Genomic DNA, 15,454 nt, shown 5'->3' with positions numbered 1-15,454 from the left:
TATGAGTACTTCCACTGTAGGAGCAGCTGGGGCAGGGGAGCAATCCATCAGGGTGGGAAGGGGTATTTTGACCTGGGAAAGTTCATTCGGGGTGTTTTACAATTGGGTCTTACCGGAAATTTAGAGAGTTCAATACTATGCAAGAAGCAGATCCACGTTAAAGCAATATTTGTCTTCAGTGCCTTGATGGCAGATGGGGTTCATGCACCCCAGGGGTTGTCATCTTTCATCTCCAGAGGCTATTTGTTCATGGCAGTAAGAGCTTTTAGTTCTTGTACAATTAGTCATCTCCCCAGATACCTTCTGTATAGGAGCAGCACAGGAAAGAAAGTTCTGAGATAAACAAATGTATGCTGCTTGTCTATTTCAGTATGTTGTCAAGACTATTTTCAGAAGTTGAAATATCCAATGCATGTAAAAAAAAAAAAACCAAAAAACAGGTGGACAGGAGATATTTCTGCATTTAATACCTTCTAAAAGGAATGGAAGTGTTTAAAAAAAAAAAAAAAAGGTAATTGAGTGATCTTCATCTAAAGTTTCTTCCTTTGTTTGTAAGAAAAGTAGCCACACAAGCAGTACATTTAGCGTGGTCTGTCCAGACCTGAAGCGTGGCAGACCAGCTCCTTCTCTAGCTAGAACCATGTTACCAGTGTAGGATGATCATAATGGTTCCTGTAACTGATGCTTTCAGACACCTTCCCGTATGTGTTTCTGCTCTATGGGTTACTTTCTAATCAGCCAGATATTTGCTTAGCTGATGGGAAATAACTGCTCCTAATGGGCTGATCCTGGAAGCAAACACACTGGTGTGGCTTGTTCGAGGTGGTGGTAATGAAGGGGAACCTTCCTATAAAACTGACAGAAAAATGCTTAACACTTTCATCTCCTTTTCACTTTTAAGTTTGAAGTGCCATTTATAGGCTGTCATGTAGCCTATCCTGCTGTTTTGCTGATTTCACTTTTCCTGCGAAATGGTGGGAAAAGCTAGAGATAGCTCATGCGAAAGCAATTTGCATAAATGAATAATGCTTCCTTAAAATCAGTTTTCTGAAGAGAAATACTTCTGATTTCTCTGTTGCCCCAAAGAAAAGTAAGCCTTACAATAACTTCTGGTCTGTGTATGGAAAAAAAATTTATTAGAAGAAAAGTACCAAGGAGAATAGAAAATGCACAGGGCAGGTTTAACTGCAAAGGCAATTCTTGGCTCTTATTTCATTTAAAATATGCCTAAATATCAGGGAATAATTCTGTAGCTGAGGTAAGCAGAAAGATTGGAACTTGCTCGTGCTTTAATCCATGTGACTAATGGCTTGTTTAAAGTTTTATATTTTTTACGGTTGTGCCGTATAAAATCAAAATACCATGTTTTGCATAAGTGAATTAACTCCTCTACCATTTAAAGAGTAACTTGTTTATTAAATGTAGAGCAGCGTATAGAGAGAATTCATGAGTTTTACTATAACATTCTTACCTGTCACTTAAGAGAGCATGTGCCACCAGGTAACAAAAAGGTCTTTGATAAATTAAGAATAAGAATGTTTTCAAAATAATCCTTAATGAAAACCCTACCGTTCATGCTATAGAGATGAAATTTCAAGTAATTAAAATATAGACGATGTTCTCCATTTCTAATTTCCCCAGTGTAAAATGGGGAGGGGGAAAAAGGAAAGTAAGTCATAAAGGGAAATGTTAAAAGCTTACTTTTGCAAATACCTGAGTAATGCGTCAGTTAATAAGGAGGTTGAAGCCAGAAATTTACATGCAGTTCAGTGTCAGCCCTCTGGAAAACTTGCCACTTCATGAAACCTTAAATGAAAATATATGAACAAAATGTTTGTCTCAACACTTTTTTAATTTGGGAAGAAAATGAGACTTTTTGAGAAATAGTTGCATTTAAAAATACTCTCCTCCCCCTCTCTTGTTGCTGTTGCCTTTGGATTGTTGTCAAGGAAAGCCTTCTGCAGTTTCAACAGCCCTAATCCTGTAATCAGATCCAGGCACAGATTGTTGACTTCAGTGAAACTCTATGTGGGTTTAGCGGATATAAATCAAATTGCAGGATTAGACTGATTTTTCAATATTTATTTTACTTTTTACACTCAATCTGAAAAATGGAAATAGCTGAGTCAGTTTTACCTTCTAGGATGTCTGGATCGTGAGCAACCAAATAAAGTATTAATCTAGATGCATGCTGTAGATGTAGCTCTTGCAGAAATTATTTGTCAATATACACAGGTGAGTAGGAGGACGTTCCTATTCAAATATCTAGTTTCATGTATTCTGACTCACTTTCAGTAAAAAAAATCTTCAACGGATTTGATTTCAATCTCTGATTTTATCAGGTGTTCAAAATAATCAAACCTGGAATTTTGGAATAAACAAATCTGGAAACAGCTTCTTGTATTTGGGGCTTTATAACTTACACAGCGTGTGATCTTGCAGCTTGAGTATCTTGGCACCTCTTAGGGCTTACCCTTGAGCTTGTTTTGGTCTTCTGTAGCAAAGTTCCCCTTCTCTTTCAAATGATTAAAATACTGTACTGTTGTATAATGCCTTAAATGGCAAATGCTTTTAACCTCAAGGTGACGTGCACTTTGGGGACCAGTGAAGTGATCTTAATGACTTACTCTCCCAATATAAAGTAGCTGGAAGGGCAACATCCCAGTAAATGATTCTTCAAAGTCTTCGCTGAGGAAGGTGTCATTTTTCTGGGGCAACCTAAGCCAAAAAAGCCAATAAATATGCAGGCTTAAAAATGAGACTTGCAGAGCAACCAGTTGGCAACTCTGAGTAGGAGTTTGCAAGCATATGGAGTGTAGTGACAAATGAAATGAGATGCTAACAGAGTCATGTACATTAGAAGTAAGCCTCCTACACATTAATGGGTATCTAGGCTAGGGCCCTGCAGAAAGCTCACCCTGGTACCAAATCCCCACGGGGCTTTTCTGAGATGATAGAGGTCAAATCACATCTATGGAGATCTGAATTCAAAGAAGGTACTAGAGAAAAATGACATGATAGTAGATACTCAGGTAAGCCCCACCTCTTCCACAGTTGAAATCGTAAGGGAAAGATATAATGTTGTATATGATGAAGTACTGCAGTCAGTGACTTGACAATCACAGAGTGCAGCAAGAAAGGATGTCTGAATACCAGGTGACAACATTATCCTCCCATATGGAAACAGACTCGCTTCAGGGAGAGATAAATGAGAGGGATGAGATGGTGGCAATATAAAGCAAATAGTCTAGAGAAGGTAAACTGCATGTGGAATTGCTATTTTCACCATCCAAGGACAAAGATATCCATTGGAGTGAAAGATGAGAAATTGAAACCAAATAAAGTGCCTCTCTTATGGAAAACTTAACCACGGAGATCTTTGGATATAGTTTGAGGTCATGAAATCGATAGAATTAAAAACAAAACCATGATTGAAATGGGTGATTAGGATAAGTGTCAAAGTCTTTGTCTAATAAGCATAAATATTTATTTGGGTTTAGGATAAGCTCTGAAACAGCATTTTTCTCCAAAGGTTGTAGAGTTTGTTTTGTACTGGTATTTGTTGTATATAGCTTAAGTGCTCAATAGAGCATCGGAATGGTCTCGAGCCAAGGATAGCAGAATGCAGCCGTCTGGAATGAAGAAATGGGCAGAACTGACCAACGCACTTACCAGGATTCCTGTTAACTGACATGTACAAAGTCAGTGCACACAATGCAAGGCGTGCAATAGGAATTAGATTTACAGGTGTCTGTCACCCTCTTTTGCCTGGCGTATCTGTCCATTATCACTTCCGTAATGTTCTTGCACATCCAGGGCTTGTGCTAAAACGGTTTTGGGAAACTTTGGTCTTAATGCATTTGTAAGAATGGAAGCTTTAGAGGATGGCTGTTAAGCACCTGATCCGAGCGTTCAGCTATTTTTACAGGTAGCACTCAGGGCTTGGAAGTGTTGGTGTTGGAATGTAAGCACAGCTTTCAGGTGGTGTTTCTGTTAACAAAAATGGGTTAGGTAGAGTTAGAGACAAATGCTGGGGAGGGGGTTGTGCTTAGTTTTCAAGATAATTGGATGCTGCATGTCCCATGTTTTACAGCAGCAATGGAAATCTTATCCTAGCTCTCAACATTACTGGAGGCTTGGATCTGATGCCTAGAATTTCTAATATTTAGCAATCTAGTGTGTTTTACTAGATAACAGTCTCAAAGGGAATCATCTGGGGCTTTTGATGGTGAGTTTTGAGTTAAGCAGCTGAACTATGAGGTCTAGTTCACTCTTATGTATGTAGCAGTAGTGAGACCTGCCCAGGAGAGATTTTAAACTATTGTCTCTTGTGGTTTTGGTTTGTGTTAGTATTACGGCTGCTGGCTGCAGCTGTGCAAGCCAAAAAAAATGAATAACAATTAGAAGAAGGTAGTCCCAGTCTTTCCCCTCTTACTCAGCCTTCAGCTCGAGTTCTGGCATTGAAGGATCAGAAATGCAAAATGGCATCGCTGTCTCACTGGGGTGGTTAGATTAGATTTTCATGGCTGTGTAACTCCCTGTTGAGAAAGCTTTTATTCCTTTCCTAACTGCCAGTTGTGCTCTGTCATTACTGTGCGTTTTATGCAGGTACAATAAATGTATATCTAATCCTCATTATGTCGTACTGATGAAACTTAGTCAAACTGATTAAATGGTGTAATGTATTGCTTCCTGCAAGGTGCTGACTATTTCAATAGGTCTGATCACTTAGACACGAAAGAAAAGTAATGAAACACCCACTGACTTAAGCAGGAGTAGGCTTGGACCTGAATTAAAACACTGGGAAAGAAGGATGGAAAACAAGACTTAAAAAAAAATCAGTTTTGTGGTGATTTTTATTGCAGTAAATAAATTTAAAAGAAACTGAAGATTTATAATGGCAAGAAAGAAAATACCTGTTTTTTTCCCCCAGACAAAGTCTTTCTCTATAATTATTTGCATTATAGTGTCATAAGCCCTTTCCCCAGTAATTACATTCAAAATCTTGAGTGCAAGGATTGTCTTTTACTCTGGTATGTTGGTGCTCTAGGTAGTGCCATGCTATTCTAATACCTAAAGGGTAGAAGAGCACTACCGTCTTGAGCAAGGTAAAGGGTGCTGTTAAAGGCATCGGAAGAAGATATTGTAATGCAAGTCCTATGTACAATGTTCTTATCCTTCCCTGCTTGGTATAAAGGGTGGATAATAGTGCTAGGGTTTGGGGCTGTGTTTTTTCCTAAATGCTTCATTTTTATTGAGCTGCTTGAAATATATTTCTTTTTCCTCTCCAGATAACAAAGAACTTTACCTGGCAAAGGCGTTTCACAAGGCTTTCCTAGAAGTTAATGAGGAAGGATCAGAAGCTGCTGCTGCCTCAGGTACCTGAGTGAAAAACAGAACAAATTCAAATGCTGAGTTATTCTGTGTTAATTAATATTTTAAAAATGACTTGCTGGAAAGCCAGGAAAGCTAAATAGCTTGTAGCATGGATACAGAGCACAGCAACTATATTCCTCATCAGAACAGAAATTTGGAAATAAGCGTTAGCGTTTTCTGAACATGGTGTGTTTCACAAAGTTTGGAGCATCCTGTGGAAAACCTTCAATATTTTGCTTATGAGTGTTGGGGGGGGGGGGGGGGTCAGACTGCAGGTTGTATCTTCATGGAACTTGAGCATTGATAAACATTCATAAATTTTGATCTGCTAATTGAGAATGGTTGAAAGCATTTGATCTAGAGTAGTTAGAAGCTGAGAGTTGTTGCAGTTGCATTTGAAGCTCATTTACAGAGAAGTGAGATGGGGGAAAAAAAGCTCTCCAGTATTACTGTTAGAAGGCCAGGTTGTTAGTTTACCTGAAAATAAGTTCCATTTTGTATCATTATCTGGTTTCTAATTGCCGCAACTTGTACCTTCCTTTGAGGAAGGAAAAAATGACTGACTTGCTGATGAATATTAGAAACTGTTCTGGATTGTAACATTAATATGGACAGGGATTACTGTTATGCATGAGTCTTCATTGTCAGTGCAGTGAAACTGTAAAAATAAATGAAACACTGGGAGATAATGCCCTGGAGAAATCCATGCATCACCAAATAAAAATAATGAAGAGCAAAATTCTGCCTGACTCCCACTTAATTTTACCCTCAACCTTTGCATTGTTTAAAGATTCAAGTGAAGCTAAAAGCTGCAAGATCAGCCCGTTTAGTTTTATTCTCTATAGCTGTTAAGGGTTACCTTTTCCTATCAAAGGCAGGCTAGAAGCTGTTTAAAAGAGGTCAGTAGTGCTGTCTAACATAATGCATTTTCTTTCTACAAGTAAGCAGGTTTCATAATTTCTCTTAAGGTTCTGCATCTCTAAATTATAAGCTGTTCCCTCAGCCTGGGAAATTGTACCACTTCATTCTTAACGTTTCTTAAAGCACAAATAGGCATGCAGTTATTCTGGAGGTCATTTTCGTTTTTGGTTAGATTGTGCAATTTCTTGGTGACATTCAGTGCCGGCGGTGTGGTACTTCAGTGTCTGCTCATCAGCCTTATGAGTGTCTTTCATGAAGAGCAGGAGAAAATGTGCAGTGATACTTCAGTTGACTATGTCCTTTCTCCTTTAGGAATGATCGCAATTAGCAGAATGGCAGTGCTGTATCCCCAAGTCATAGTTGATCATCCTTTCTTCTTTTTGGTCAGGAACAGAAGAACAGGTGAGATTTTTCACTCTTCTACATCTTTCACCAGTGTATCACCAGAGGTACAAAAGAAAATGACGTATTTTGATCAACAAATTGTCCTTGTATTACAAATTTTCCTCAATTTGTATTGGAATTCCTAACATTGAAAGACCGAGAGTCCTTCTATGTCCACTTCATGTTTCTCCAAATACAAAACTGAAATTTGATATAATCATGAAAAATACTCGATTCAGTGATTAAAAGCCCCAGGGAATAAAAATTCACCATTTTTATCAGAATGCAATGTTACTGCCCTGAATAACCATAATCACTGTATTCCATAAGAGCTTCGCTGTGGGAAGAGCTGTGTTCCTAGTACTGAGTGTTTTACATAATGGACATATATTACAGCTATGAATAATTCTGTTGTGCTCTTGAAATGGTCTGTGGCAGGCAAGAGATGAGAACAGCATTCACTAGCAAAATGGGCAATGATTAAGTTAATTCCTTAGTTTCATATTTGTAAGTTGTCTTAATGATGTGGTTGTGGCTGGGTGTCAAAATGTTACTGTGCAGCCACGAACTGTCAGATGGATCTGTGTTCCAGTGCCTCACCTGCTCTGCAAGCAAGCCAGGGAACTCTGTAACGGTTACTCTTATTCACAAGAATATCTGAAGTGTTTGTGATTGACTCCTGTTTTTAAAAACTGTGGACCAGACAGTCTAGAACTCAGTATCAGTAATTCACCGTTGTATAACGTCAGCATTTCCTTTTAGTTCTAACATCTTTCCTTCCCCTCTCTTTTTCCCTTTTCCAGGTACTGTGTTATTCATGGGGAGGGTAATGCACCCTGAAGCAATGAATACGAGTGGCCATGACTATGAAGAGCTTTAACTACTGCCAGCTACCAAAACGAGGAAAAAAGCACATGAAGTTTGAAGTTAATGTATTTAAGGTTTGCCGTGTTTTCCCCCAAGATACTGTTTTAAATGCTTTCAGATCTGTGTGCAAGTCAGTTTCCAGAGGAAAGTTCACAGTATTAAAATAATGGTTCTGTTTGTCATTGTGATTGCTGTGTCCTTAAAATAAAACTGTGTACATGTCAACAACTCTTTCTTGTTCTAGTGAATTGTAAAGCAACAAACTTGCAAATCCATAAATCCTAAATTTTTCACAGTCCAAAGACTGACTGGATCAATGAGATAGGAGCAGAATGTGTGCAGCTCTGAATAATCAAATGGCAAACCTTGATGATAACTTACAGTTGAAGAACTACATCTGGAAAAATGTAATCTCTTCTTGTAATAGTAAACAGACTGCGGTATGCTGTCTCATCAAAGTTAATGGGAAAAAATTAAGCCTAATGGATTCTATCTAAGATAACTGTGGTTGACTTTCTGTGTGAACTCCCACATGTGATTCTACAATGTTGCTTTTATGAATGCTCCTGCATGCGATTCTGCGATTCACCTTCCATAAATGTTGATGCCAATAAAATTTGATCGCATGAATATTTGAACCTAGTCAGTAGAGAATAGCTATGTATGTGACTGAAGTAAAAATAGGTGAATAGTCATGTCATTTGTGTGAACACATTTTTTTCCACAAAAGTAGTTGTTCTACTTTAACCTGAGCTTTACAGTATCTCACTTCAGTGATCTAGAATGATCTTTCTTAAAGTTAAATACTTATTTTCTTAATTTTAAGTGTATAAAGATGTCTAAAGATGTTCAGTTCATGAATGTCTAAAGGAACAGCGTAATCCTTTTTGTTCCCTAACTTTTTATTGAGGACAAACTGTCAGAGGAGAATGACACGTACCACAAGTAAATGTTAGCCTGGAATTAGCTGCTGTTTCCATTTGCAAGAAGTACCAGCGATCACTAGGCAGGCATGTAATTATTTCTTCCCTTATTGCACAAAATATGAGATGAACAGAAGTTATTAAAAAGGTGAAAGAATAAGAGAAAAGGGAGGAGCTCTCGAAACAGATCATAAATACAGACTTGTAGATAAGTGGGGTTTTCAGACAATAGAAGTTTTATTTTGAATTCTATAGGAACAAATGCACAGTGGCTGAATTTAACTTACGGGCCTCTCAGGCATGCATTCAGTTCAGAACAGCATAGGTACTGCTCACAAAGTTACTCATGCAAGGAGAACTTCCCAAGGTTGGCACATGGGTCACATTTTTATCCTGCTCGTGCAAATCCTGCAGGTTAGGCTGCAAAGTGATGCGTGCACTCCATGGAGGCTGGGTGGGCTGCCTTAGAGGGTGTTTGAGCACGTACCACGTCCTGCCTCCTTGGACTGTTTCATTCTATTGCAAAGAGGAAAAATGAAGCAAAAAACGAAGCTCCTGCTTCTTCTGCAGTGTTCTGCTGTTTGGTATAGCCCTTAGTGTCTTATAGTCTAGACTTGATAAGAAATTTTTTGTATTGAAATTTAGACAAATTATAATCTTAGTTCTATATAGTTAAAAATGTTATACCTAGAAGCATTCCCTCTCCCTCCTAAGAAAGAGAAGGCTAATTTTACCAAGGTGTAGAACTAGCCTCAATGCGCTTAAATCCAGTTCCTTTGATGCTGTTACAGAAGGGCTGGATCTTCATGTTTGCGTGATTTCATGGAAACCACCTAATGTCTGTAAAAGTGACCCCACATGCTAAAGATCTCCTGTGTTTTTAACCTCAGTGGGAGCCTGAGTTTTATGCTGTTACATTTTTTCAGGCTAAATTTTGAGGTGCTCACTGAAGTGGAAAGACATGAGAAAGATAACTCAATGAAGTTTATTCCCAGTGCAGTGAAAGATCTTTCTGACCAATTCTGTGGTTTTTTTTGCATTAGTTCCTTGCAGTGTAGATGCTCCTTACCAAGGGAAGGACTTTGAAGATAGACATGAACGAAAGCTATGGAGTTATAGAAGGACAACTGCCAGACAGAAGTATTTATAGAGGATATCAGGCAAGTGCACAGACTTCCCTAGCAGTTAGACCAACCATAGGTACTGAGAGGAATGATGCACCTCATGTGCTAAGTCTGATTCTGAGAATTGTCTCAGGTGGGTATTTTGGAAAGCAAGCAGAAAACAGAGGTGCAAGCACTAGCTGCTTCACTTGATACTCACCTAGTCCTTACAGATGCAAAATAGCCATTTCATGTTTCTTGAAAATTGAGAATTATCTGGTTTTCAGTAATAAGAGTGGGTTTATCACTAAATTATGCACAATTGTTAGTTGTACACCACAACGAGAGCAGGTCACAAACAATACAGTTTTTCAGTAGTAATATCTTAAGTATTGTTACCAGTTTACTGAGGTATATGAATACTATTACATTGTGGTTTTAATCTAGATTTTGTATATTCTTTTCAAAGATGCTATTGCTTCTGAGACGAAACTAGCAAAATACTTTGTCTTTCTGTTTTTATGGTAAGGGGAATTCCACAATAGTATTTCATATGTTGAGTTTAGGTGTGTGGTCTTCTTAAAAAAATAAATTTGTATTTTGTGTTGGGGGCTATATCAGAAAATAAATTACTGAAACTTCTATAGTTGTGCTGTGTAAGTGACCCATGATGTGAGTGTCTACTGAGATCCTTCTGCAAAACATGTGGAGTTTAAGCACAAGGTGTGGTTCCCTAATGTCATTGTCATCTGTCCTCCTTGCATACATTTACTGGAGTCCAGCTGGAAATGTTTTTCAGAGCTTCAGTTCAAGAGACTATTTTTCCTGCTAGTCCTTTTAGTAGTGGGGCTGTGACCTGAGACTGACTGACTTAACTGATAAGATCCCACATTTAAATGACCTTGAGCAGCAAACGGTATTTCTGGATTAGTTCTTCATTCAAACAAAACTTGTCATGTTCTATATATTAAAATGTTAATATATTGCTGTTCCAAGCACTAATTTTCACTGTCTCACTACACTCTTGATTGAAGTAATTGTTGAATGTTTAAAAAAAAAACAACCACCAAACACAACCACCGCTCCCCAGGTGCACAGAAGAGACTGAATGGTTATTGAAAATGGCAAAGCAAGTTGTTGCTTAATACAATCACATCTGTACTTAACTGGGGGCTAGACTGACTTTTTTTGAAAGCCACTCAGTTTCTGGCTGTGGTTTTCTATTAGATGCTAAGCGCTTTTCATTTGCTGTAGTCTCAAAGTCTGTAGTTAAATTACAGTAAGGATCATGGCTTGCATTTTGCACTTGATTCACCCCACTGCAGTCTTACAGCAAATGCAGAAGTATAAAACTGGACTTACAAGGTACTGAGAGAAGTACGTGATATTACTCGAATGAGATCTTTGTGCTGTACAGGCAACAGCAAAAGATTTGGTCAAAGCTTTTGTGGCTAATTTTTCAATGATGGACAGGAGAAACCACAAGATGTCACTCTATCCTAAGAAGCCAAGAAGTACTTTCTCATAGGGCAGTAATCCTAGGGGAATGTTGGAAAGCTGAATACATCCTGAATGAGGTTCAAGTATACGTAGGTCTTGGTAAAATCAAAGGGTTGTGTTTGAGAGCGTAATTAGCCACTGCCTGAGATTAATGATTGGAAGAAAAAACAACTTAGAAGCTTTTGTCTGATTCTTGATAAAGGATTGCTAGATAAAATCCATTCTTCATAGGGGTGTTTTTGTCCTGTTCATAGTCTGGATGATAAACGTTTTTCAACCCATTTTGATGAACCACAAGAGAGCTGTACTGTGCTTACTTCCGAGCCTTAAGTGCTACAATAGGAGACATTTCCTTAACTATGGAATTTTCTTAACTAAAGGAATGGCAGGGTTGAAGTCATTGATGCACTGATCCTACTATTCTGTTGTTTTCATTTGCTTACCTCTGTTATTTCCCCTTTCCTTTGCTGCCTTGTGAACAGTCACTAGAATTTCCATGTGAGCAGATTCCCAGTGTATTCTCCCCTTGTACAATGAAATTGCACCAGTGTAAGGAGGTATCCTCTCTTCCTGGGGAGGAAGCAATATTTTCCCTACAAGGATTTTCTAAAAAAGAATGCTAAGCATACTCCAAAAGCTATGTTTACAAGCTAATTCTCAAGTTTTTTCCGTCCATTTTAATGAACGATCTTTGCATTTGTCCCCACTGTGGGAAATGGAAATAGATTTTATTAAAAGCACAGTGCCAAGGAGAAGGAAAACCATACCTTAGTAATTCAGCTAGTACCAGCAAGAAGTGAATTCACTTCCCCCATGAACTCTGCATCTACTGATGTGGTTGATGAGGAATTGTAGATTATTTTAGCTTGTGAAACTGTCTGCATTCCCCGAGCATTTTGGATCAAGCTGCAGTAGTTACAAGGGTCCAGACAAAATGAAAACTGTTTGCTTACTGGGGACCTTTAGTAGTTGGTTCAATAGTTAGTCTTCAGCTTCCAGCTGGCATTGGTTAAGGGATATAAAACAAAGTTACACATGGAAAACCATTTGCAATACCCAAACACAGCAGTACTATGTAACTTGTGAACAACACTGTGTATGTTACCCCCAGCTACTGGGGCTTCTCAAGTGACATTCTCTATATAGGACTGCTCTTAAAACCACACTGATGTCAACATTTTTTTCATTTCACAGCAGTAATTAGAAGTTGTGGACCAATTGTTTGAGGCATTAGTCAAACAAAACAAAATAGAGACATGAGTCCTATAACAAAATGCATTTTAAATTGCAGTTCATAGACAACAGGTCATTACAATAGTCAAGACTGTAAGGCTAGTGAGGGATAGCAAACTTACTCACAGCCACTCTGGCAGGTAGGTAAATGGAGAAAGGCAGTAAAGATAAATGTGTTATCCAAGCAATAGGTGACACACTCACTATTTTAGAAATTGTTTAGACTTTTTCAAAGCACTTTACAAATGCAGCCTCAAAATTCTGTTAATGACTGTGTCTGGAAGTCGGGCAGCTAATCATTCAAACATAGAAGCATAACAAAGCTCAAGATGTTGGCAGCTGTTGCTAAAAAGTATGGTATGCAAAAGTTTTCACAATACTGTCCACTCTCCACTGTGATAAAATAGTCTGAAAGATTTTTTCTTAAGGATGTGTTTGCAGTGTTGTGTTCTGGAAGCTAATCTGGCAGATAGTAGTAAAGTTCTAGGTCTACGAGGACCTGGCTGAGGAAAAAGCTTGAAATAATTCCTGCAGCTGGGGAATTTAGCCTGAGTTGCCTGAGTTTTTATCTTTGCAGCCACACTGAATCTTAGCATAAACGACTTTTCAGATCTGACCAGTGCTTTGCTGGTGAGAAGTTGTTTTACCATCTAGCTCTCATAAACACGCATCTTCTGCTCCTTATGGAAGAAGCATCTTTTGGACAAACTGAAGGAAAAATGGTTTTGTATTTGTGTAGAAGTGCTTTTAAGTAAAGAAGAAAAAATATACAAATAAAATCTGGTTTGTATCTAAATCACATTTTACATGCTTTCGTTAGGGGATTGGAATTGGCCATGGAAAAATCCTGTTTTTTCTTTCAAAAGTATTTGTTTAGATGGGCTTCAACCATTCATTCAACTACTCTAATGCTACCAAATGCACTTAAATCCAATCATAGTTCAACATTTTTATTTTATTTGCATGTATTTGTTCAGATTAATGTTTTAAAACCAAGTTATTTGCAATGACAGAATGCTTACGGGTGGTAACTGTATGATATCATTGCCTGAACAGAATGAAAGAAGTATGCCAAAACATGCTAAGAAATACAAGATATCATAGTCCATCTTTCCCTGAGGCATGTAAGGATCATGGGATAGACAATGCCAGGTGTTACCAGTCACCAACAATCCTATACAAGAAGTCTCTTTGAGGCTTTTTTTGTATGCTTTGTAAATAGCATATTTCTAAAAGTAACATTGAGAAAGCTGCTCTAGTATGACAAAAATTAATAGAATTTCTCAGGTTCATTACAAGAGAAATATTGGTCTGAAAAATTCATTAGGTCTTCTGGGAAATGTTCTCTTTGGGTCAAGCTGCAGCTTGGAATTAGCAGAGTGCGGAGATGGTTCATCCTCCAGGAGCAGGAGTGTCTAAAACTCTTCTGCCAGCTCTGAACCAAGGATACATCCTCATCAGCTGAGCTGCTGTTAAAAACCTCAGTGAAATTTACAGGTTAAAGAGGCCATTTCTAATGTTGTTCCCACCAGCTTTGCATATGTCCCTCCATTTTTCCTCTACAGAATTTTCACCTTGGTCTAATGAAAACAAGAATTGTAAACAGTGTTAGAGTTTATAAGCTTAGTTCAGAGTTTTTGAACAGGAATTACTTGTCAGTCGTTGCAATATTTTAGTGCTATAGTGCTACAGTTATGCAAGCAGAACAGGCCAATCTTGATTATTTAATTAATTTATTTTCCAGTTTCCCTCCATCTGTAATGTATATATATCTATGGAACAAAGTGTTCTGCAGAAGTGATGTGTTGATTAGTGACCTTCTGAATTGTGATACATGTTGGACAGGGAGCTTGGAACCATGAGTAAAATAGCCTTGTATCGAGCACTTTCAAAAGCTGAGGATGTTACCAGCTTTCCCCTTCACTGTGATCATTACAACAAGGTAGGTAAAACAATCCCAAGGGGCAATGTACAGTTACCTCTGAGCAGAAATTAAGGAACGTCTAGTTCCGTGATGTTAATTATTTAAATTAAGTAAGCAATCATGTAGTGTCCAAAACAAAGAAAAAAACATCATAAAAAGCTAAATTTAAACAAAGCCATCTGGAGATCCAAATCCCTCTGTAGTCCATAAAAAAAAAAATTGCCAAGTTTCAGTTTGGGACCGTGTGCAGTTTTCTGTCAGGCTATGCCCTGATGTATGAGTACAGAGAACCAGGTGGGAAGTGACATAGCTCTGCTTTTGGATGATTAGTAAGAACATGACTTTTGCCCAATTATTACAAATATGACTTCAGGCCACATACCTGAAAATGCAAAATGGACTCTAATCAGTGTTTGTACAAAAAAAAAAAAATCAAGACTATAAGCATGAAAGTTTTAGAATCTATAAAAGTATAATTTGGTGCAAATACTGTTGTTATTATTATGCTATTATAATAAGTAATCAAAACCTAACCTAAGTATATTTACATGAAACCATAAGATAATACAGCACAAAATAGTGAAGCTATCCTGTGCTTCTTGGGTTAGAGGTTGGAGGACTTCTTTTTGGTGCAGGGTGCATGTAATAGAATAAAAATAGGTTGTTTGCCTCTCCTCCTTTCTCGTTAACTGTTCAGGGAGCCTAACTTAGCTAGATGCCTTTCCTTGGGTCCCTGAAATTAAATGAGATAAATTCAGGCCTCTTGGGACTTTTGGCAGTGCGTTCTTGTTGCTACAGCCATTGCACAGAGAATTCACAAGTGAACTATAAGTAGAAAAATGAAGGCAAGGGATGCTGGCGAAATAAAGGGCTATCAGTGCTTATGTTGGGCAGTGGCAAAGCTCGCCAGCCACCCAGCCACTCTCAGTGCAGAGAGCCCTAAAGAGGAGTCGTGACCCTCATTTGAGGAGCTGGCAGAAATCACTCCTTCATATGCTGTCTGTGTATTATTTTGCATGTATTTTCTGGATACAGCAACTTGTTGGTAGATTTATTGGCAGTGCACTGAGAAGTAGCTTTAGGACAAGTTAATTTGGGCTCTCTTGGCCTTGACAACACCTGCTTAAAATATGATTCCTTCTATGAATGACAAGAATACAGAGATTATATTATGATAGTTCCCTGACAAGTGACTTCAAAAAACAACATAGAAGGCTATTTTT

General features: G+C 38.1%; 2 protein-coding genes across 4 annotated transcripts in view; both read left to right on the top strand.

The window, feature by feature from the left end:
* SERPINI1 (serpin family I member 1) overlaps window positions 1–10,218 on the top strand; it is a 46,421-nt gene extending 36,203 nt beyond the window's left edge. For both annotated transcript variants that reach the window (XM_083848126.1, XM_083848127.1), the window contains 3 exons: window positions 5,292–5,378; window positions 6,610–6,699; window positions 7,485–10,218. In XM_083848126.1, the coding sequence (XP_083704252.1) occupies window positions 5,292–5,378; window positions 6,610–6,699; window positions 7,485–7,561 (254 nt within the window). In that variant the 3' untranslated portion in view covers window positions 7,562–10,218. The remainder of the gene's footprint in view (window positions 1–5,291; window positions 5,379–6,609; window positions 6,700–7,484) is intronic.
* Window positions 10,219–10,370: 152 nt separating this feature from the next.
* LOC310904001 (uncharacterized protein) overlaps window positions 10,371–15,454 on the top strand; it is a 29,854-nt gene continuing 24,770 nt past the window's right edge. For both annotated transcript variants that reach the window (XM_083848129.1, XM_083848128.1), the window contains exon 1: window positions 10,371–14,249. In XM_083848129.1, the coding sequence (XP_083704255.1) occupies window positions 14,209–14,249 (41 nt within the window). In that variant the 5' untranslated portion in view covers window positions 10,371–14,208. The remainder of the gene's footprint in view (window positions 14,250–15,454) is intronic.

This window comes from Anser anser, assembly GCF_964211835.1.
Source record: "Anser anser genome assembly, chromosome: 9".
NCBI lineage: Eukaryota > Metazoa > Chordata > Aves > Anseriformes > Anatidae > Anser > Anser anser.
The sequence above is the reverse complement of the archived record's forward strand: the minus strand, read 5'-3'. Positions and strand labels throughout refer to the sequence as shown.